Source organism: Staurois parvus, unplaced genomic scaffold (genome assembly GCF_062004578.1).
Source record: "Staurois parvus isolate SC_StPar_1 unplaced genomic scaffold, SC_StPar_1.0 ptg001622l, whole genome shotgun sequence".
NCBI lineage: Eukaryota > Metazoa > Chordata > Amphibia > Anura > Ranidae > Staurois > Staurois parvus.
This window is the reverse complement of record NW_028319418.1, coordinates 401,464-426,348: the sequence shown is the minus strand read 5'-3', so window position 1 is coordinate 426,348 and position 24,885 is coordinate 401,464. Positions and strand designations below refer to the sequence as shown.

Below are 24,885 nucleotides of genomic sequence, written 5' to 3'. Positions count from 1 at the left end.
ACCCATAGCCAAAAGTGCCTACAATGGGCACCTGAGCATCAGACCTGGATCACGGAGCAATCGCAGAAGGTGGCCTGGTCTGACAAATCACATTTTCTTTTACATCATATGGAGGGACGGGTGCATGTGCGATGCTTACCTGGGGGAGAAATGGCACCTGAGTGCAGTATGAGAAGAAGGTAAGCTGGCAGAGGCAGTGTGATGCTTTGGGCAATATTCTGCAGGGAAACCTTGGGTCTCGCCATTTATGTGGACTTCACTTTGACACGTACCATCTAACTAAACATTGTTGCTGATAAAGCACACCCCTTTCATGGCAATGGTATTCCCTGAGGGCAGTAGCCTCTTTCAGCAGGAAAATGCACCCTGCCACACTGCAAAAATTATTCAAACAATGGTTTGAGAAACTCAGGAGTTTGAGGTGTTGACAATGCCTACAAATTCTCCAGACCTCAATCCAGTCAAGCATCTGTGGGATGTGCTAGCGAAACATGTCCGAGCCATTAAAGCCCCACCACATTACAGGACCTAAAGGTCTGTTACTGATGGCTTGTAGCCAGTTACCACAGCATACCTTTGGAGATCTAGTGGGGTTCATGACTGGATGGGTCAGGGCTGTTTTGGTGGCAAAAGGGGACCTACTTATTATTTAGGTGGGTGCTCATAATGTTACAGTTGATTGGTGTATTTTTTATGTACCATAGTACAAGAAATCCCTTATACTATTGTTCTAATTTTGAAGTCCAGGGGGTTATGCTATTGTCATTGTTAAACCTGAAGGACTGGGACAGGAAATCATTGTCCCAGGTAAGCTGCTGCCACTTCAATTTAAATAAATACAATTGTTCTGAGTTGGTGAGAAACAGGGCTGGCCCTTCACAGAAACATGGGGGCCTTAGCATGTGTTATTTCTAATTACCAAATGATCTTGGGAAACTTGGTAGTCATTTCTACAGACTGGAAATGGTATCAGTCATACTTTGCAGGGAATTCAGTGAATACAGTACATAGTAAGTGTACTGTGTGCACTTATTTCCAGTCCATAATTAGTTCTGTAAGCCTATGAAGAGGAAAAAAAAAATTTATATATATATTATATATATATATAAATAATATATAAATAATATATATATATATATATATATATATATATATATATATATATATATATATATATTTGCTGCATTATTTGGCTGCAGTTCAACAAAATCATTCATACGGTGTTTCAAAACTGTACGATTACAAATCAGCCTAAACTATGTATTCAGTTTGATATAAGCAAACAAATATAAAACAATCATTGGCTATCCCAGATAACTTCTATCATTAACAGACACAGATTTGTGTATTTTATGATTTTATGTGACAAAGAATCATGTACACTTGAAATACCAGCTGTATACAGTATGCAATTTCCAGTTCTCACATGAGAATGAAGTTTTACCTCAGTGTGCCAGAAGTAATCCATTCATTTTGCTTGGTAAAACACCTGATAAAAATGTATGGCAAATTTCCAATCAAATACTGACAATATTATTGGCACATCGTACTCGGTGTCCGAGTTCACTTAGGTTTCATATTAGGTTGATTGCAAACACCCCATACAGGTCCAGCAGGAGGCCGCCTGCCTGGAATAACTAGACGTAGCACAATCAAATATATATTATACATTTATATCTGACAGACAATGTTTCATATAAAATGGCGGCCAGCTATAATCTGTAGATTTTCAGTCACTGAACTACTCAGTGTAATCATTATGATAACAGTATGTGGTGAAGAGTATGCCAGACTTGTGGCATTTATTCACTTGCTTCACTATCATCACTTTCTTGCTTTTTTTGGTCATTGCTCCCTTCTACATCCATGCTGAACACATTCTCTGCAGCGGCCTGTGAGCCCTTTTCTACACTGCCATACAGCTGGTCATGTTCAGCTTTCCACTTTCGGAATGCAGCAGCGTCCAAGTTGGGATGCTCCAGGATTTGATTCAGAACTTCAAGCTCCTGCAGCTTTGCCTTTGGGAAATAAAACAATTACAAAGAAATCAGTTTAAAGCAACACTCATTAGTAAATGCATTTGAAGGTCAAATCATACTTCTTAGAAAAATAGTGTGCTTGCGCGTTAATGGGGAATACAAAAGAAAATAATTAAATTATACATGCACACATATATACATACATAAATTTTAGACACACACAAAATATAAGTAACACTTTTTAATTAGAGTATAGCTTCAAGTCAAACTCCTGGGATATTGATCTGGTCAGTTAAGTAGCAGAGGGGGTTGTTAATCAGTCTAAGCTGCTTTGGTGTTAATGAAATTAACAACAGGTGTACTAGGTGGGTAACAATGAGACGACCCCCAGGGTGGAGGCCACTGACATTTTTCTCATCTTTTCTGACTGACTGTTTTTCACTAGTTTTGCATCTGGCTAGGATCAGTGTCCTTACTGGTAGCATGAGGCAATACATGGACCCTATTAAGGTTGCACAGGCAACTCCTCCAGCATGGCATATCAATATGTGTCATTGCCAGAAAGTTTGTTGTGTCTCCCAGCACAGTCTCAAGAGCATGGGAGGAGACTTCAGCAGGCAGCACAGTCTCAAGAGCATGGAGAAGATTCCAGGAAGCAGATAGTTACTCTAGGAGAGCTGGAGAGGGCCGTAGAAGGTCCTTAACCCATCAGCAGGACCGGTCTCTGCTCCTTTGTGCAAGGAGGAACAGGATAAGCATTGCCAGAGCCCTATAAAATGACCTCCAGCAGGCCAATGGTGTGAATGTCTCTTACCAAAGAATCATAAACAGACTTCATGAGGGCGGCTTGAGGGCCCGACATCCTCTAGTGGGCCCTGTGATCACTGCCCAGAACCATAGAGCATGATTGGCTTTTGCCATTGAACACCAGAATTGGCAGGTCCGCCATTGGCACCCTGTGCTTTTCACAGATGAGAGGAGGTTCACCCTGAGCACATGTGACTGACGTGAAACGGTTTGGACAAGCCATAGAGAACGTTATGCCGCATGTAACATCATTTAGCATGACTGTTTTGGTGGCGAGTCAGTGATGGACTGGGGAGGGACACACAGACCTCTACAGGCTAGAGAATGGCACCCTGACTGCCATTAGGTATGAAAATGAAATCCTTGGACCCATAGTTAGACCCTACGCTGGTGCAGTGGGTCCTGGGTTCCTTCTGGTGCACGACAATGCCCGGCCTCATGTGGCAAGAGTATGCAGGCAGTTCCTGGAGGATGCAGGAATTGATAACATTGAATGGCCCCCACGATCGCCTGACCTAAATCCAATAGAACACCTCTGGGATATCATGTTTTGGTCCATCCGACACCACCTGACTGCACCGCAGACTGTCCAGTAGCTCAGTGATGTCCTGGTCTAGGTCTGTGAGGAAATACTCCAGGACAGCATCCGTCATCTCATTAGGAGCATGGCTCGCTGTTGTCAGGCATGTGGGGGCCATACAAACTACTGAGTAGTTGCTGCAATCAAATTTCAGCAAAATGGACTAGCCTGTTGCATCATTTTTTCACTTTGATGAAAATTATCAACCTACAGAGGACTGAATTCAAAGACGCCGTAAAAATCAAATGATGGAGCATCCTTACATTCCTAACACATTACCCAGTCCATATCAGTATAGATATCCAGCATGATATATTTTTCTCCATCAAGATCTGATGTGTTTTCAAAGTGTTTCTTTAATTTTTTTTATAAAGGTGGGCTGTGGTCCATCAAAATAGCCTTGTTTTTAAACCCAACTCCAGGCTGTTACATTAGATTGTTCATTTGGGCCAAGTTGTCCCAAACAAAACCATTTCCTTTGCTAAGGGATGCAGCTTTATAAACGCTTTCCTTTATTAAGGGAATACTTTAAAAAACCGAATGTGGCTTTAGCTATATACAGTATGCAGCAGTATGAAGAGTTAAGTTTTTTTTTAAATAAATACAAGGCTTCATTTGATTGGCAGAGGAGTAGATACAGGCAGATGATATCGCAATCTCCACCTCAGCCAATAAGATGAAGCACTTATTCATAAAAAAAGATATTTATTCATAAAAATACAATGATCCCTCTGACAGGCACAAAACCTGGAGCCGGGCTTTAAAGACTCACCTTGTTAAATCTCGTGAGAGCCCAAACACACATGCACCTAATGTACTTCAAAAGCAAACAAAACTTGTGTTTTGGAAAGAGAACTTTTTATTTTGGACTAGTTTCTTTATGCATCTATACATACTCACTTTTAGTGTACTTTGTAGAACACGCAAGGTGTGTGCTTTGTGATTTATGTCTGGATTTTTATTTCGTTTGATGAATGATTTGCGGTATTCATCTCGAGTCATTGCAGTCTTTTTACCAATGAGTGACACCCCTCCTTGTTTCAGACAAGTCATCATTAACTCAAGATCATCATTTACTAATGAGAAAAAGAAGTTGGTTAATCATCCACTTCCCCAATTCTTAATAAAATAAATATAAAACTATCACAATCAACAATATTAAAAAGAGAGGTACAGCTAAAGCTCATGTGGCTGTACTTCTATGTGTAACAGAAGTGCAGTTCGTTCTGCACTCCTGTCACACATTTTCAGCCAACAGCGGGCTAAAGTCCACTGTCAGCTGACATCACTCAGCCGGTCCAGGCTAGGGACAGATCTCTTTAAAGTCGGGATCCATCCAGATGCCTGGAGCAGCACCTGGCTCAGCATCTCAGCAACCCGCTGAGAGCCTGAGCCAGCCACTCCCTCGCTCTCCACAGTTCAATGCTCCATTGAGCGCCTACTTCTCTTCTAAATTAAGCCTAACAGGGATTTAAATTATACAAGTTCCTATATCTTCTATTTGGTTTTTGAACCACTCTCCTGGCTATGCAGGATGGCAGAGGTGTGAAAAGAATAGTTTGCCAAGTAACAGTCACATATGTGTATTACAGCTGTTTAACTCTCCTCCTGGAGTTCTTCCATAAAGCAATTACTAACTAACCACTTGCCCTCCTGAGTATTTACACCCCTTCCTGACCAGGCCATTTTTTTGCGTTACAGCGATGTTATTTTAACTGACAATTGCGCGATTATGCAAAGCTGCACCCAAATGAAATTTATGTCCTTTTTTTCCCCCACGAATTGAGCTTTCTTTCAGTGGTATTTGATCGCCTGTGCATTTCTTTTTTTGATAAAATTCATAAAAAATAAAGACTGACAATTTTGAGAAAAAATAATTTTTTTACTTTTTGCTATTAAACAGGTCTAGTAAAAAATATTTTAAAAATCAAATTTTGCCATAAATGTACACCAGAATGTATTCTGCTACATGTCTGCTAAAAAAAAAAACAAAAAAAAAAACCAATACGTGTAAATTCATTGGTTTACGTGAAAGTTATAGCGTTTACAAATGGCGGTATATATACACTGGACTTTAACTTTTACTAGTAATGGCGGTGATCAGAGGCTTATAGTGAACTGTGGCGGACATTCTGACACTGGGGGGAACTGACTTGGTGTCACTGACATGCCCAGTGACACCAATACAGTGATCAGTGTCATAAAAAAAAAAAAAAAAGCACTGACACTGTACTAATGGCACTGGGCAGGAAGGGGTTAACATGAGGGGCGACACCGCTACTTCAGTGATCTCCACTTGTTTCCAGGTCCTGTGCTTAGAAGCCAACCTGATGCATTGTGAATACAGGAGGTCAGCCGCTCAGCACGAGCGCCATTCAGAAAATTCTTTGCATTTTCTTAATTAATACGTGTTTTCTGATTGGACAAGATAAATCATCATTACACCACCACACCACCTCATGCAGAGAATGGTTTGCGTTCATTCGGAAAATGTAAAGCATTTCTGAATGGTGCCCATGTTGAGTGACCAACCTCCTGTGTTCACATGGTGACAGTGATTATTGCTAGAGGCTATAGTAGCCACTAGCGATAATTGAAAGTGAATCCGGCAGGCTGGTTGTACCCAAGTTGATCGATCAGTCAACTTGGGACATTCAGCCTCCCCACACACGGTTCGAATCTCAGCTGGTTTCTGCTGAACCGCCTGAGAATTGAACAGTCTATGGCCGGTCTAAAGGTAAATTTAAATACAGCCTTAATTATAAAACAAATTATTGATTGTACTTATCAGACCTTGAGTTTGGGGACTGCTAAAATTTGGCATCTGTACACCTTCTGCCCCCTTTTCCTTAGTGGAGACTGGACTTGCGTCAGGCATGTTTTTCACTGGTGATTGCGCAGTTTGTTTTTTCACCTGAAATAAGGATTTAGAAAAAAACAAGGGATTTAGATGTTTACTGAAACATTTTAAACAAAATATGCAAAAAATAAAATAAAAAAAACTGTCACATTCAACATATTGACCATTGCAAAAAAAGCTCCACCAGGTTCACTGTGGAGAGAAAAAAAAAAAAAAAAAAAAAAAAGACAGAATTGTGGACTGCTGTGTTACTACAGAGTGGTTTCAATCATGAAGGGATCCATGGTGACAACATCTTGGTGGTACCTTGTTTTAAAGCAGGAAGAAGCTGCTTTAGGCAATGACCTCGGGAAAGAAAAGTATTTTCAGTAGAGAGAAAATAAGTATGGCATAGAAGATATTAACCATTAGGGGGTAAGGTTAAGATAAGTCTCAGGCTAGGATTCAGAGGACATAGCCATTAAAGGGTAAGGTTAGTAGTAAGTCTTAGTAAATGGCACCGTCTTCGAGAAACAATGTCCGCACCATGGGGTGTACATAGTCAACCAAAACTTGTTCATAGTTGCTGGCAGTGACCATCTTTCAAGGTGACTATGGGTCTGCAGAACACCAAGATATGGCTGCCCAAACCATGACTGGCACAATCATGTCCTGGTGATAGGCTTGGAATGGTGTTTGCCACACCTAAACACGTCTGGGTTGGGAACAGTGTGACGCTCAATTCATCTGACCATATTACAGTCTTCCATTGATCAATAGTCCCATTATTTATGGGTGTTGCACCACTCTATTCTCTTCTGAAAATTATTATTGGTCATTAGTGGTTTGGCAATTGTAGCTAGCACGTAAAAGGTTTTGCTTATGGAGTTCCCTCTGCATAGTTTTTGTGGACACGGACTTTGGAAGACTGAGATTGAGCTCTGCAGTCCTTTTTGCAGCAGTTGTTTTCTTATTCTGGGTCACAATCCTGCACAATGTCCTTTTGGTCAGTTGACCATGTTGACAGAGCATATTCTTATCAGACATCTTCCCGAAAACTGTATATGCCGTCATAATCTTTGATAATTTACCTCACAACATGGCAAATAAATTGGCAACTCAAGTCAGAGTCACCAGCTAAGCAGGCACCAACAATTTGCCCTCTTTGAAACTCTGTAAGCTTTGATATGACTTTGTATTACTAGCAGCGCACGCAGTGAATGACAAAAGTGGGCCTTCCCACCTGTTCACTAAGTGCCTCATCACACAGCAGAAGCAAAAGAAAGTTACATCATTTACACTTTCGACCTGAAACATGTTGTCACTTTCACACCTGCAAATCATGTAGCGTTTCCATATTTTAGTCCAACACACAGATCGAAAGAAATAGAGGATATCACACTATTTAAATCATATATTGTAGCTTATATATCTTTAAGATATATATACAGCTGTTGAGCAGACATAGTTAGGAGATTGGAAAAAGGGTGTGCAGACAGACTATGATTCGCTAGATTGGGGAAAATTTTCATTTGCACAGCAATTAATTTTTTATAGGGTTATTTCATAGGAAAGGATATGATTGAAAACAAACCACAACCTACCGCATCTTGAGCTTTGGCTTGATCATCATCCTCTGCCTCTGTTTCACTGTAACAATCTATGGAAAAAAACATGTACATTTACAAAACATATACACCATATCATAATATCCATAGTCAACTATTTCCCTCTGTATTCCTTTTCACTATCACAATTCTTATGTAACATCATTTGCTCATCTGCGGAAACGGGTTCTGCCAGTTCCTTACATAAGCTGTCCATGCTTAGGAAGAAAGAAGCAAATTACTTTGCACCCATTGAGCTGTCACAGAAAGACATATCTAAAAGGTGACATAGGAATATAGGATTGTTCTATTTTATCAAAACAAGAACAAAAAAAACAGACAGACATTCACACCTTCTGCATAAAGATGAATTTAAAGCAGAAGTCACAGAACTCGGCTGGTTCACATTAACATGCTGCAGCTTAGCATAGTTTTTAAAGCTATAGAACAGCTAATGAAATGAATGTTAAGTGCACAAAAATCGACATACAATGCATTTTAAACACATCTGTACTTCTGAATGTCTATACTAAATATTTCTGTTTCACTATGAATCCCACACACACAAAGAAAAACTTTGTGAATGTTGGACAAAAATGTCAACAAAAACAAAAAAAACAAAAAAAAACCCACAGCTTTAATATCACACAGATAGAAAAGGATGACAGAGGGCCTCAAGGCATGACATGAATACCCTTTCTCCATGTTAGTCTCCAATACAGGAAGCCTCAGGCATGCCTGTCATTTCACCATGGTCTTACATACCTTCTTCCCGTGAATTATTGGCGTTTGCGTGACTTTTATATTTCTGTAAGGTTTTAACCAGACAGGTCACCCACCTATAAAATATATAAAGAAGTACCTAAATAAAACAAAAAAGGGGCTCCGAACGACTGATACCACAATACTCATATTCAGTTGAAAAACAAAACAAATAAAAAAGAAAAAAAAAGAAGAAGAAGTGAATAAAAAACTTCATGCACCAAATTAAAGGCATTATAAACTTTACTACCTGCACCCTATGTTTTCACCTGCATAAGATATGCATTGATCATGCAATTTCATAGTGTCATTTGTTGGCCTATACAGTAGAGTAAATCTTCACATGCCACGCTGCATGGCACTGCACATGTTAATGGGTTACCTGTGTCTGTAGTTTAAGAACTGACACAGCGCAATGAAGGGAAGAGATGTGTTTTCATTATATTAGCACTCCTATAACTTATGCAGTACAGAGAGAATTAGAGGCATTTATTGGATGCTGTGTGACCCAGAACAGGAAGCTGTCTTGTCCCTTCAGCAAATAGGGACACACTAGGTGACCAGATACACGGACATAAGGGAATCAGCCATGACAAGTGAGCCCATCGTAACATGGTAAGAGACAGGAAATATAACTACACCTATACCTAGTTAAAAAAAAAAAAAACACAACATTTGAAAGTGTGGAATGCCTTTGAGAAACACTTTGGTTTACCCAGGCAGGGCAAAGCAACAATTCCACTTTATTGTCCATATTCCCATCATCTCATATGTACATCTTTCCTTTGCTCTCCCATTGCAGCTTTGGAAAGCAAATAAAAATACCCAGTAGATCCAGGTATGGAGGAGCACGTGACAGCCATAGTGCTTTGTGACTGGCTCAGCGCTTAACATGGGGACAGGGAAACCGCCTTTAGATTTGTGTAGCCTCCAAATAGAATGATTTGCAGATAACAGTGCTTGCTTTCTTTTCCTGGCTCTTAATAGTTGGATGGAGTAGTGAGGAAGCAAAGGTTAATATTCTGTGTTGGAAAGGACTGCATTGAAGTGAATCTGTTGCTTTGCCCTTCATATGTACTGCATAGCTTTGAATTATAGTAGAACTAAAGGCAAAACTATTCCCCGTATTTTGGAGAGAGTAAAGGAGGACTATAACACCTGTCAGGTGAATCTCCCTTTACTTACTTGTTGCCTTTAGTTATACTTCAAGCATGCCTAAACCCAAAAAGTACAGCGTGCTGCAGTTTTCCTAGAACGCATTTGGAACGCCACAAAATGCAAATAAATTCACCAGAACACACATTATCCCGAGAGTTTTCATTTGCCAGAATAAAAGAAAAATGCACAGGAAAGCATTGAAAACGCATCAAAAACGTGTAAAACGCATATGCAAAAACACATCCATAAAGCAAAAAATGGTGGTGTGAACCAGCCTTCAATGTGGTGCCTACAGTAGTTTTCTTATTTTAACTTTATTTTCATCTGGCCAGTAGGTCTAATTTTTAAACTTCCTATAACAGACCAATTAGTCCAGAAAATGTTGCAGTTAAGAGGTTCGAAACCTCTGCGATTAAGCCCATGGGGAGAGAAAGCATCAGATGGCAAGGCAAATGGAGGAGACTAGCTCAAGTCGATCTTTTCATGAACTATTGGTAGGCTGGCCATTTAAAGTTACACTAAATTATAACCTTTTTCTCCAAAAATAATCTATACAGATCAACTCCTTAACCACTGGCCCTCCAGAGGATTTACCCCCTTCCTGACCAGGCCATTTTCATACGATGCTGCATTACTTTGACAATAGAGTGGTCATGCAACGCTGCACCCAAATTAAATTTATGTCCTTTTTTCCCAACAAATAGAGTCATCATAAATTTAGGCCAAAATGTATTCCGCTACAAGTCTTTGCTAAAAAAAAAAAAATCCCAATACGTGTAAATTAATTGGTTTATTTGAAAGTTATAGCATCTACAAATGGCGATATAGATACTGGAATTTTTTTTTTTTTTAAATACTAGTAATGGCAGTGATCTATAGCGGGACTGCGGCTGGCATTCTGACACTGGGGGGGGGAACTGACTGTCACTGACATCTCCAGTGACACCAATAGTGCTAATAAAAAGCACTGACACTGGGCAGGAAGGGGTTATTATCTGGGGCGACGGTACCTGGTGATCAACAGGTGACGCCACCAATGACGGCGTGCACCCCCTACCTGGAAATGCAAAAATCACATGTATATATACACATTTTGCACACTCCTGCCGCCCTTTAGCAGTATTTCTGCTATAAGGCGGCAGGAAAGCAGTTAATCTAATTTTGATTAAATTGCTTTTTACTGTGTTCTTCTGCCTCCATTTAACATTTCCTGTGACATTTCTTAGGAAAGAGCAGTGGGCATTTGTTTCGCCCATGTGGATTGCTCCATAAACGATACACATTCTATAGTTCATAATCCCTAGTCCATCTCAGGAGTGAGAAGGAAAGGGTTATGAACCTATATACAGCAGAGAACAAACATAGCGACTCTCTAACAGTAAAGCAGATCAAAGTTTAAAAAAAAAAAAAAAAAGGGGGGGGGAGTGCTAATGTTGACACTTTGAGAAGGTACAGATTTTTTTTCTAAACTAGGGATTACTGTCACTTAAGGCCTCATTTGCATAGGCTTTTTGGTCCATACTGTGGATTCCTGCTCCAAGATTCAGTAGATTCTTGCTGCAATAATGAGTAGATTCTTGCAGCTGAAATCACAGGTGTCCTTGAACACAGTTAGCTGTGCTATTCAAAAATGCAAGTTAAAAGTGGGACTGCCCTGCATCTGAGCACCACAAACCAAAAATGCTATTTAATTCATTTTTAATATTCAAAGCAAACTTCCCCCATCCATCCATGTCTCCATGCTTTATTTTGCTGAGAAATAATTTTTAAAAAGACCCCTGGCATTTCTGGCAGTGGCCATCTTGAGTAATAGACGATTCATGTAGCAATTATATCCTGGAATCCATCTGCCCTTGGCTCAGGCATAGGATGAACTAAGGACCCTCCCTCCTCTCCTAAACACAGCTGGGATGTATGACATCATTTTCCTAGGCATGGAAACCAGGAAGTAACTGAAGAAATGTAAAAAAAAAATAAAATAAAAAAAGTTTAAAGAAAAATATGATACTTTCCTATCCATTTACTAAAGGTAGCAGCATAAGGATTAAAATAGTCAATGTTGACAGAGTGAAGTTCCACCTTAAAGGTTCTCTCTCATACAAAGAAGAAGACATATCTGAACTTGATATGTAAACTCTGCCATCTTTTCTGGGGCAAACCGCATTTAAAATGGTCTGTTGCTAATTGGAAAACTGTTTAGTGGTCAGACAAATTGTCAATAAAAGCCTTTGCCACTTATGAAATGCTTGTAATTATACTTCAGTATACCATAGGAACATCTGACAAAAAGATCTGAAAACATTGAAGCAGCAGACTTTGTGAAAATTATAATTTGTGTCATTCTCAAAACTTTTGGCCAGGGCTATACACTGTGGTAAACAAGGCCCTGTCCCAACTTTGAGACGTTTTGCTGCCATCACTTTCAAAATGAACCTATTTATTTTTCTTAATAGTGTACATTTTCTCAGCTTAAACATTGAATATGTTTTCTATTTTCTATTGTGAATAAAATATGGATTTAATAGATTAGTAAATCATTGCATTCAATTTTTATATAGATCTTGCACAGCGTCCCAACTTTTTTGGAATTGGGGTTGTACAGTATCGGCGTATACCTTCAGGTGATTGGACACTGGCAAACTTTTGAAGCATATGCTCCCCTGGGGTGAATTCCCCATAACCCTCCCCCACTCAGTGAGTCTTCAATTTTATAGCAAGCAATGCAGAGTAAACCAAAAAAAGGATTTGAAAAGAAAGGGGTGTCCTGTACGCCAATATATGGCAAGTTAAAATCCTTTTATCTTCATTGTACAGTACAAGACCCAGGCAACATATTCATATAATACTTCCCCATAACAAGGACTACAAAATGTGGGCAACAATTAGGCAAACAAACTGTGCCAACAAGCCAAAAACACAGGAGTTAAAGGACCCAAGTTCAAAGTGCTGTAGCCAAAAGCTGCATCTGCAGAAGATATCCACCTGATAAAACTTTGAGAAAAGTATGACTGGAAGGTTTAGTGCCCAAATGCCCAGGAAATTCCTACAGATCTGGTGGAGTGGGCAACAACACAGGAGAAGGTTTTTGGTTAAGAGCATAAGTTCTTGCACTCAAGCCCCTTATCCACCGTGCAATGGTAGATTTTGAAGCAGGGTGTCTTTTATTCGTTTAATAAAAGCAGTAGCTTTTAGGTATACTCTAATACTACGTACTACTAATACTACTATGCAATTCCTTTGGATGCTAAGGAACAGGGCACAAGGATGGCAGAACAATGTCCTCATTGAAATGGAATGCCCTTTTTACAGGAAAGGGCCACCAGTTTAGCGACATGTCTCGTGTGATAGCTACCAAAAGGCTACTTTGCTGCAAAAATCTCCAGGGTATTAGCCTTGATGGGTTCCAAGGGTTGTTTCTAAAAAGGCAGAGATAACCAAATTAAGGTCCCAGGGAAGCACAAGCAGGGGGTCTGATATAAGCAAAATCTTGAATAAAAGGTTTTTATGAGGGGGTGCAAAGCCAGAGGCCTTTGGAAAAAGATGGATATGGCCGATATCTACCCTTTAAGGGTGTCAAGGGTACCCAAATTCTGGTCAAGACCCATTTATAGGAAGGCCAGAATACAAGACACAGAATGATCTCTTGCACTGAATTGACTGATCCCACCAGGCAAAAAAAAGATTTCCAGGCATAATTATATCTATAGATGGAAGTTCAAGTTGTGCTGTCAGGAAAGAAGGAATGAGACTCAAAAATCCATGTATCTTGGGTTTCAACGTCCATGCCATTACAGTCAGAGACTGAAGCAGGATGTAATAGAGGGAGCTTTGAGACAGCAGATTGGGCTTGATTTGAAGAAGCAGGGGTTGTCTGACAGAAGTCTGAGAACATCTGTGTACCAAACATAGAACGCACCATTAATACATGTGTATACAAACCAAATAACCTTATATCACCATACAGAAAATTAAGTATTCTATAAACTCACATATTACACCTGTGTATCAGGTTCTACTGGGACACTTTAGTGCAATTAGAGTCACTGTTTCTATCTTTTGCTATATTTTGTGTGGTAAGCGAGGCAAAATTCCCACTGGATGGAAGACATAAATTACTAAAACCAGGGCATAATTTGGGCATCCGAGGCCAGGGCTAAAAGATCCCTGGGTCTGACAACAAACAGAGGTGGCTTGTTGTTAAATCTGGAGGCTAGGATATCTAGAATTCCTTATCTCTGCCATATCAGATTGAACACACCTAGATGAAGAGAACATTCCCCTTGGTCCAAGTGGAGATGGCGAAGATAAAATCACATGCCAGTTGTCCACTCTTGGGATATGGACTGCAAAAAAAATAATAAAGAAATAAATAAAAATAAATAAATAGCTGAACAGTGGGTTTTTGTCCACAAGACTATCTGGCTTGCTTCCTTCAAGGCATCCAGGCTCCTTGTGCCCCCTTGATGGTTGATATATACACCACTGTGGTGGCATTGTCTGACTGCACTTGGATTGGGTGTCCTTTCAGAAGGGGATATGGAGCTGCAGGGATAACCCGACTACTCTGAGCTCTAGGATGTTGATAGGGAGTCTGGTTTCCTCTTTTCAACATGTCCCATGAATTGTCAAGGATTGGAAGACTCCTCCCCAGCCTGACAGACTTACGTCTGTTGCAAGGACTTTACAGTGGTACGGAAGGAATGACTTCCCAAGAGATAGAGATTTTCATACTTTTGGCTCAATTTTCATACTTTTGGCTCTGTATGCCAACAGAATAAATTAAATGAAACAATCCAAATGAATTTGAAGTGCAGACTTTCAGCTTAAATTCAAGGGGTTGAACATTAATATCAAGTACAAATTTTAGTAACTGCAACCAATTTATACACAGTCCCTCCATTTTCAGGGGCTCAAATGTAATTGGACAAATTAATATCATAAATAAAATGTTCATTTTTAATATTTTGTTGAGAATCCTTTACTGGCAATGACTGCCTGAAGTCTGGAAACCACAGACATTACCAAAGACTAGGTTTCCTCCTTTCTGATGCTTTGCCAGACTAACTGCAGTTCTTTGTTTATGGGACTTTCTGCCTTTAGCAAGTGAAATGCATGCTGAACTGGGTTGAGATCAGGTGATTGACTCGGCCATTGCAGAATATTCCACTTATTTTCCTTCAAAAGCTCCTGGGTTGCTTTTGCAGTGTGTTTTGGATCATTGTCCATCTGTACTGTGAAGCGCCGTGCAATCAACTCTGCTGCATTTGGCTGAATCTGGGCTGACAGCATATTTTTAAACACTGCAGAATTCATCTGGCTGCTTCGGTCTTATCATCAATAAACACCAATGACCAGTGCCGCTGGAAGCCATGCATCCCCATGCCATCACACTGCCACCACCATGTTTTACAGATGACGTTGTGTGCTTTGGATCATGAGCTGTTCCAAGCCTTCTCCACACTTTTTTCTTCCAGTCATTCTGGTACAGATTAACCTTCATTTCATCCATCCAAAGAATGCTTTTCCAGAACTGGTCTGGCTTTTTTAAAATATTTTTTGGCAAAGTCTAATCTGGCTTTTCTATTCTTCAGGCTTATGAAAGGTTTGCACCTTGTGGTGAACCCTCTTTATTTGCTCTCGTGAGGTCTTCTCTTGATTGTAGACTTTGACAATGATACACCCACCTCCTGTAGAGTGTCCTTCACTTGTCTAGAATTGTGAATGGGTTGCGATCATCTACCATTGTTGTCTTCCATGGACGTCCATGCCTTTTTATGTTGCTGAGCTCACCAGTGCGATCTTCTTTCCTCAGAATGTACCAAACTGTTGATTTGGCCACTCCTAATGTTGCTGTTATCTCTCTGATGGATTTGTTTAGTTTTTGAAGCCTTACAATGGCCTGTTTCAATTGCATGGACAGCTCCTTTGAACGCATGATGTAGGTTCACAGCAATAGATTCCAAATGCAAATACAACATTTAGACCTTTTACTGAAGACCTTTTACCTGCTTAATTGATGAAGAAATTACAAAGGACTATCCCACACCTGGCCAACAAACAGCTTATGATTCAATTATCCAATTACTTTTTGTCTCTTGAAAAAGGGGGGATGGCTAATCTTAAGAGCTGTAATTCCTAAATCTTCCCTCCGATTTGGATGTACATACCCTCAAATTGTCTTTCAGCTCATATTCATTATGTAACTATAGCTTGAATATGTTTTGGTAAATACCTGAAATTAAAATTGTACCCGAGTCCAAATATATATGGACCTAACAGTATGTCTACTGCCAAAGTCGGAGAAGGACCACAGTGATGTGGCCAATTATCGTCCAATATCATTCATTAATACAGACTTAAAATTACTGAAGAAAATCTATGCCAATTGGCTTAATACATTTTTTTGCAAGATACATTCATGTGGACCAGGTGGGCTTCGTCCCAGGACAGCTGGTCATCCACCTGAGACTGAGTGGTTGGATATTAACACGAGAGACCGGAGACTGAGTGGCTGGATTTTAACACTAAGTTTGAAATTTATTCACTTCATAGTGCAGACTTTTCAAACACTGGCCCGGTTTAACCTGTAATGGTCAAATATAGGGTGACCCTGTCCTACCTGTCCATGACGCTGGACTGTGTATAAAATGTCAAAGCATCACCTGAGACAGTGGACATACCCCCAAAGTGGTCTTTAGGGACTGCGTTCCATAGCGAAGGACCACTACCTCGGACCTTGTGGCTGACTCAACGTGTTGTACCAACTGCCAAGGTGATTGCCCCACACAGGATCCAGTACCTGAAGCAATATTACAGACCATGCCCACACAGGGATATTGAATTTATATCACTTAGGACATGTAGTTCCGGGCATTGGGGAGGTCTTTTTTTTTTTTTTTAACCTTTAGCCCTGTTGCGGGCAAGCAGCAGCCCAATTGCTTTCACATAGGGGACTGGCTGGCGCTGTGGGCTATGTGAAGAAAAAAAATGTTTTCTTCATTTTTGTTTTTTTTTTTTAACTAAATTTAAAAAAAATAAAGTTACAACCAAGCACGTAACATCTCCTCAAAAAAAAAAAAAAAAAGGGCACGTCGCCCCCCCTCCCCCACATATACGCACATTCAAACATAAAAGCACACGGTGGGGCACCTATGCATGAAAACGTCGACTGCGATACCCACATTACATATTGCTGCGCACACCAGAATGAGAGCAATAATTGTAGCATGAGACATCCTCCGTAAAACTATACGGATGACCTGTAAGGTGCTTTAAAAGTATCACCTATAGAAAATATAGGATACTGAAGTTTGTCGCCATTTTACGAGCACATGCAAATTTAAGGTTTGACATGCCAGGTATCTATTTACTCGGTGCAACCTCATCTTTTATATTTACAAAAAAAAAAGTTAATTTTAGGGCACTAAAAAGCAATAAATTACCCCAAGTTTTATTTTTACTGAAATTTTGCAGTAATATGCGACAAACAATTAGAACTACCACTATTTTATTCTCTAGGGTGTCTGCTTTCAGAAAATATGTGTTTTGGGGGTTTTGTGTAATCTTCAAGCCTAAAATAAATTTTTTAAACTTGTGTAAAAAATTAAAAATGGCTCTGGCAGCAAAAGGGATAAAAGGATAAGTCCAACACTTTCCTAACAAGCACCCAACCGGTTCAAGGTCTCTCTCCTCCCTGTTTAGTCCCCAGGTGCAGTGCTGGAGAGAGGCAGGGAGGCGAGGAGGAGACAAACAGCACAATGTTAAAAATATTGAACGTTTGCCATAAAGCCCCGTTTGATTTTAAAAGCTCCAGACATTCCTAAAAGCACCTCAGATTTGAACACGGTTTTGGCTAAAATGTATTTTTCTTTTTATCTGGACAAGTAGATTGGGACCCAATTTAGTCTCTGGACAAGTAGTTTTTTAAACAGTTTACCACACCCCTGCCCACAACATGAGGTCCAGATATGTTGACTGAAGAGCTCGAAGAAAATAAGAAAAATAATAAACTTGAAAAGCTGATCGAGTTATAAGGAAGGTGTCCCAGAGGGGCGTGTCCTCCAAAAGTTTTCCAGTATCCAATCACCTGAAGATCCCCACCTATAACCCATGGTGTGTGAATGTTACCTGTGTCCTGTACTGTAGGATTATGATGTGTTGTTACTGGCTGAATTACCAGGTAACAAAGAAAAAAGACTAAAGAGACAAAAAAAATTCAGCCAGCACATTTAAAGAGTGGTAAACTGCAGTATATAAAAATTTTGTTTTAAGGCTTATGGTTGAATCTTTATTGTATTAAATGGCAACCAATACATGCTTAACAAATAGAGGATAATCCGAATGGTATACATAGTATAAAGGCTGGTTCGCAAAACTTGGGTGCAGGAAATGTGTTTACGCAAATGTTTCCCGCACCACACAGAAACTTGCTGCACTCTGCAGATGCTTGTGGGTGCCATTAAGAATTAATGGCAGCTCCATGCATCTAACACACATATGCATTTCTGGCCACTCATGGTGTTGCAATATCATGCAGTCTGGTGCAGCTCAATTATTAAAATTATTAAAATTGTGCCTGTACTTTTGCATGTCCTCATACTTAGCAGCCCACTAAAATTTATGGCTGACCAAAATGTACCACACAGAAACGTGTGTATTCGGACACACTTTTAATTGTGTGAACCAGCCTTAAAGTACAGTGATGTTTATATTTTAATTTCAGAGTTATAAAACGCAGGTACTGGGATATCCTATGATAAGAGCTACTAGTAACTGAGTAAAAACAATCCAGAAGACCTGTCCTTATAATGTTACAGAAAACTTTTCTCAAAAAGGATCAATATTGAAGTATGACCCATGCAAAGTGTGAGTTCCCCTTTACAGATGTACAGGTACAGATCAGTGTAACTAACACCAGACAATCCCCACAACCCCCACCTCCCAAACCTAAGTGTACCTACCTAGGGTTGCCAAGCTGTCAGTAGTCACTGTAGCGGTCCGTCGACTTGAAATTCCTGCTCTTCTCTGTGCAGAGCTTCTGGGACAGAACAGATCGATTCTTACTGGTCAGCACTGTCACAGAGAATCGATCTGAACTGACTTTGCAGTGCAGAGAAAAGGGAGAAGAGCAGTGATTTCAAACCCCGGACTGCTGGTTGGGCAACCCTAGAGGTAAGTAAAGTGACCGGGGGGGGAGGATTTACCTTTACAGTTTTCTGTAAATATGAACTAACCCTTTAAGATGTTTGCTATGCTCCAAAGGAAATATACCGCCCTACACATGGGTAGGGAGGAAGAGTGGAGGTACCAAGATTTATAGAGATCAAAAAAGGGAGGTGTGGGTTTAGAACGTGAGCCAGGTTAAATAATTATTGATTTTGGGTTTAGCTATACAAATTCTAACTCCACCAAAATGAAAGGCAGCACAATATGTGTATGATCTCTCATCAATCAAATCTGATTAAAGTTGAAGTTTAGAAAAACAGTTCAATCCACTCACTTGTTCATATCTGTCAAATTATCTGCCGCAAATACAAATGGCTTGTACATGTGATGCGTAAGCTGAAATTCACTGAGAAGACACAAGAAGAGAAGTTTTGTGTATACACTGGCAGCTACCCTGCATACTTGAACACATATAATGCAGTTACTGCATACACTTACTATTTCTTTCTGTGCTTTGATTCCCATGGGCTCTCCAAATAATATGTAGAGAGTTTTAACATTCCCAGAGCTTTCTCATCCTAAATTGTGTTTGTGAGAGAGAAGGTCAGAAACAGCAGCAGGCTGCTAAGATGCATACAAACATACATAATTTTGAAGAAAATAAAAAAAAACACAGGAGATTTAAAAAGATACCCATTTAGGTGTTAAGGGGAGGTTAAAGAAAACCTGTCATGAGAGAAAATACTATAAGTAGGATGTTACTGCAGATCTCTCCCTCTGACAATGCTGGTTCCCCAAGGACTGATGTTGCTGTTGCAGTGTGGAGAAGCCTCAATGTGTGTATGTGACCGCCATTTTGGTATATGAAGGAAATAGATGATCTCAGAAATTTGCCGATTGTTCCCAAGCCCCTGACACACGTACCTGAGGTCCATTGTACCAGTACAATTTATCTTTCTTTAGGACACAGTAGCAGTGTTTCCATTTCTGAGACATGAAACTGATATTTTCTTTCTTCTTCCATAGCCAGCCATCACAGTCTGGACTTCCCAAGTCTCGACAAGACACTCTTCTGCGGCTCAGCTTAGTTGCTAAAACAAATTAGAAAAAAGTATTAAAAAGTATTGTTTTAAAAGAAGATCAAATGCCTGTAAATAATCTAAATGATACTTTAGATTTGCAGGAATCTGGTCTTCTTTTAAAACAAGAAAACAAAGCTATGGGTAGAATAGCTGCAGATGTAGGAAAAGATAAACCTTTTCTCATTTATGTCACGTTACATGTGAATTCATTATTTATGAATTGCAAACACAGTTTTGGCTAGATAAGTGCTGAAATAGCATGTATAATAAAATAAAAGGAAATTAATAATTACATAATAAAGCAAAAAACAGTTCAATTTTCTTCTATGCATCTTTACACCTTCTATTGGGAACGGCGTGTGTAAATTTAATTTTTATTTTTTCACCAATCTAGTAGTAAACTTGAAAGGAAAAATCTCATTACATATAAAACTACAATTGATGACATCTTTGAAAGGTAATCAGGATTATCTGTATTCAATGCTTTCTAAATCGTTGGGGTTGATTTACTAAAACTGGAGAGTGCAAAATCTGGTGAAGCTGTGCATGGTAGACAATCAGCTTCTAAGCTTGTTCAGCTAAGCTTTGACCAAAAAAAAACAAAAAAAAAACCTGGAAGCCGATTGGTTTCTATGCACAGCTGCACTAGATTTTGCACTCTCCAGTTTTAGTAAATCAACCCCATTGACTCATAAGGAGTATGCAAATAAGGATTTATGTTAAAAAAATAATGCAGGCCATACATGGTTCGAATTCCGAAAGATTTTTTGGCCGAAAACCAAAAACGTTGTTCGCTCGGTAACCAGATGGTGCCATCAATGATTTTGAAAATCGGTCATAAAGTTCACTCCATATAACAGGCGAAACTTCTGTGCCTTCCAAGTCACGACTCATGAGCATATTCTTTTCAGAAAAACAATTGTACGATTTGACCATCATTGAGTCGAAAATCTGTAGTTTTGCACGAATTTTCCAACATGCCAGATCACCAAAAAGGGGAGGAACCACGAAAATCATCCGGTGCCATTGACCCACTAACAGAGTGAAAATCAGCCGATTGGTCTTAGGTCCAATCTTCGGACGAAAAAAAAAAAAAAAAAAAAAAAAAAAAAAAAAATCGGTCGAATTTCGACCCATGTATGGCCGGCATAAGTTCACCTTTGTAAAAAGAAGCAGATCGCGGGTGTCGGTACTTGCAGTTCTCCCAATCACAGAATGGGAATGAATGGACCAATGTAAGTACGCAAGTATCATACTTGGCCAATCCCCGTGAAGCTGGAAATCACTGTAGTAGGCACCACAACTACAGTGATCACTGCTTGCTTCTGCATCCTGTACCAAGCAGTTGCCTTGCGGCTTAGTGAAGACAGGAGGTTACTCGCTCAGCACAGGTGCCACTTAGAACGCTTGCATTCACTGAGAAAATGCAAAGCGTTTTCTGACTGAGGTGGAGAGGTAGGGCAATAACATGATCACCTCATCTAAATCAGTGAACGCTTTGCGTTCATTGAGAAAATGTAAAGTGATTTCTGAATGTCGCCCATTCTAAGCAGGTGACCTAATATAGTTACCAATCAGCAGGACAGCTGTTCAATATGGGACCCAGGAAGCTAGTGGCAATCACTATAGTAGTGGTGCCTACTACAGTTTTTTCCAGCTTCCACAGGATATTAGCCTGCTATGGACACACACATACATACTTACATTGGTCCAAGCTGTACCAATGTAACTGTACAAAAATTCTACAAACCTTCATCTTTAAAGAAATAAAATGCAAACAAAACTGCTCCTATATCACATGCCAAACCTTTAAAATTGACTCCAAGTTAAACCTGTTTCCAAATAAGAAAGTTAACACCTCTAATACCAATTTCTATCTCAAATAGCTGATCTGTAGGTGACAGAATGGGATGTCAAAAACAAAAGGGTGTCAATCATGTGTTGCCTTGCAAGATACTGCATGTCACAAGAATTCAAAATACTTCCACAAAATGCTTTAGACAGTAGAAATACATCACAAGAAAAGCTGAGGATCATATATACCTTTTTGATTTCGGGGAGCTCGATCAGATGTCTGAAATACAGTGGTAAGAGAAAAAGATTTGAACACCATGTACAAAATAATTTGACAATAGGATAGGGCAGATTGCATTACAGTACATACACACTACAGCAACTGTATGTCTAGCCACCGCTTGTGGCCATCCTGAATTTTATATGGTCAGTTCCCTTTATCTTATTTTGTTATTGTTTTTGCACCTCTCTTTGATGGAATAAAGTTCCCTACAGTATCATGCTATGTGGTGTCCCTTATTGGCCTCTCTTTGTGAGGGCCCTCATCCACAGAGTCTGCTTTAAAGGTGACCCCAGATGGGGATACACATCAAGGACCCCTGAGCACCCTATTCAGATGTGACCAGAAGGTGTATAGGAACCGGACCTGACCTGGGAAGCGGATGACCTGAGTAACACTTGATGAGACAGGCTATATCTCAAATGCATGTATTTACACACTTCTGGTGAGTGTGCAATTTACTTAAATCGGATTTATCATCTGCCACCCCGGATCAGATTTCCACGCATGCTTATCGGGATCGTACAGGATCCTCACGTGGGCTGTTTCATTTGGGACATTTATTCACTAAGCTCAGCACTTGGTGACATCTCATTTTGCACTTTATTATTCTGTACTTTATGCTATTACGTATTATTTTGCACATTATGTTTTAACACTGCACCTTTATATTGATATACTCTTTGGAAGGTTTTGTTTGGTTGCCTTTTTGGTGTTCCAGCGGCTGTTTTCTTTTAAGGTAGCGCTTGCTTTATTATCCTTTATTTAGTACATACACACTGCAAGCATATTTATAACAAAGTACAGGAAAAAAGCCTATTGGATGACACAAGAAAAAAAAAAAAAAAAAGGAAGGAGAAAGGAGGGACACTATACTCAACATAGTAGCACTTATGCAAAGCAGACACAAACACAGCCCTCTCTGTTCTATGAGCAGTCAGATGTAAATGGTCTGGCAGCCGTTTACACCTGACTGCCCTCCAATCTGGCCAGACAGAATAGAACAGATCCCCTTCCGTTTATTTTTGGTGGACCACTTTGGAGGTAGGTGGGTGTAAATGGACACAAACTGCTGTTAAAAGGGTGTGTATAGTGCTTTATATATAGTTTTTCTTTATTAAGTTCAGGGCAAAAAAAATGATTTTATGGCAAGTACAAAAATGCTGAGATTTGTTTATTTGAGTTTATTAAGAAGAAACAGAATTCGGTTATTCAGAACCAATGAGGATACAGCCAAGTAACTGGGCACTGGCAAAAAAAAAAAAAAAAAAAGCCATTGGCCAGTTAGATATAACCCCTCCCACTCGCATCATGCTTCAGGTTTTGAAGAAAGTCAGTATGAGGCGTAGGTCATGAACAGAGGGGACTTGTTTCCCTTAATGAACTCCAAGAAAAACCATTTCATGGTAAGTATTAAATGCTATCATCTTTCTTGTTCATTAAAGTAAATTAGATGTCCCAACTGTCTCAGAATAACATAATCCTAACGCAGAACCAAAAATTTAAAATCCACAGGGTCACAGGAGATTGTACAGGAGGGGCCAAATGAAGACACCCTGTGCAAAAGTCTTGGCTAATGAATCACAAGGGCAGAAAATTGCCTTGAATGCAGAAATGTCACAATACTTCCCACAAACTATTTCTGGGGGAGCAATGAGATTCCTCTGTTGACCAAGTCACCTGCACCAGTAAGGTGTCTTATGCTTTAGGCTGGCATCTGTAATGATCTCTTAAGAAACTGGATTCTTGAGCCAGCAGACCAGAGATAAGCTGGTCTTTGCTGTCACGTAAGTCAACTTGTCTAGAGACTTGACCAATTTGTCCTACAATGACAATGTTCCATTGTAGGGGTTTAGAATAGAACTGAGTAAATTGTACCGACTTAGAAGTGTTTACCATCCAGCCCAGAACTTTCATGGAGAATCACAGTTGGACAGGTCATGGACTATAGGTTCAAAGCATGGAAGCATAGAGTTAGTTTGGCTCAAGCTGTGCCTAGTATAGGAGCCAGGTACTCCAAGCAATGTGTTGGTATCCCACAATGGGAATGCCCTGGAAATGTAAGGCTAGAACAGGTGGCACTAACGTAATAAACATTTGGGCTGCAGAAAACAAAATGCTAGGGCTACAAACAGATAGTGCTGTGTGCTCATAGCATAACAGAGATAGCATTAAATGTGTAGGAAAGATGGGGACATGCAAGTATGCAACCTTGATGCCCACAAAGGCTAGAAAGTCTCCTTGACGGTGGAAGACTATGACAGACCTGGTAGGTTTCATGTAAAATGTTTGGATGCAAATTAAGACATTTACAGCGATTGTAAACCCTCAGACAAATTATGAACAAAGCATATCCTTCTATAGTGTGTACTTGTCCCAATCCAGAGCACTAGGTCTCATTTCTTTCTGATACCCCATTCCTTTGCTATCTGCTTCTGACAAGTTTTCCTGACACCAAGCGGTAAAAAGGTGACGGGAAGGAGCACCTAAATGAGCTCTGCAGAGTAACTTCAGTTCCCTGCCCCCTACTTTCTGGAAGCTCAGACATGCTGTATAATTTCTTAATGTTAAATGGATGTAGAGTAAAAAAAAAAAAAACTGCATTTAAACAGATACAATTTATGTAGGAGGATTGGTTTAATCTCTGTGTATAACCTGAGGCTAGTCACTTTGCTGGATATACGTAAGGGTTTACAACCACGTGTACACTTCACCCCTGCCTCCCTTTTATTACACACTCCTCACACATCTGGCGGTCCATAACTCTGTGCCCACTGAAGGCCCCTTCCTGAACCTGCAGTTTTGGGTCAGAGAGGCAATACATTGGCCACC

The 24,885-nt window shown here is 39.9% G+C and overlaps 1 protein-coding gene across 2 annotated transcripts in view; it reads right to left on the bottom strand.

Moving 5' to 3' along the window:
- Positions 1 to 1,340: 1,340 nt before the first annotated feature.
- Positions 1,341 to 24,885, bottom strand: part of CNKSR1 (connector enhancer of kinase suppressor of Ras 1) — a 73,679-nt gene continuing 50,134 nt past the window's right edge. For both annotated transcript variants that reach the window (XM_089663087.1, XM_089663088.1), the window contains 9 exons: positions 22,023 to 22,053; positions 19,822 to 19,988; positions 19,396 to 19,475; positions 19,232 to 19,303; positions 8,578 to 8,651; positions 7,810 to 7,865; positions 6,160 to 6,280; positions 4,267 to 4,442; positions 1,341 to 2,018 (listed from right to left, as the gene is read on the bottom strand). In XM_089663087.1, coding sequence (XP_089519213.1) covers positions 1,803 to 2,018; positions 4,267 to 4,442; positions 6,160 to 6,280; positions 7,810 to 7,865; positions 8,578 to 8,651; positions 19,232 to 19,303; positions 19,396 to 19,475; positions 19,822 to 19,988; positions 22,023 to 22,053 — 993 coding nt within the window. In that variant the 3' untranslated portion in view covers positions 1,341 to 1,802. The remainder of the gene's footprint in view (positions 2,019 to 4,266; positions 4,443 to 6,159; positions 6,281 to 7,809; positions 7,866 to 8,577; positions 8,652 to 19,231; positions 19,304 to 19,395; positions 19,476 to 19,821; positions 19,989 to 22,022; positions 22,054 to 24,885) is intronic.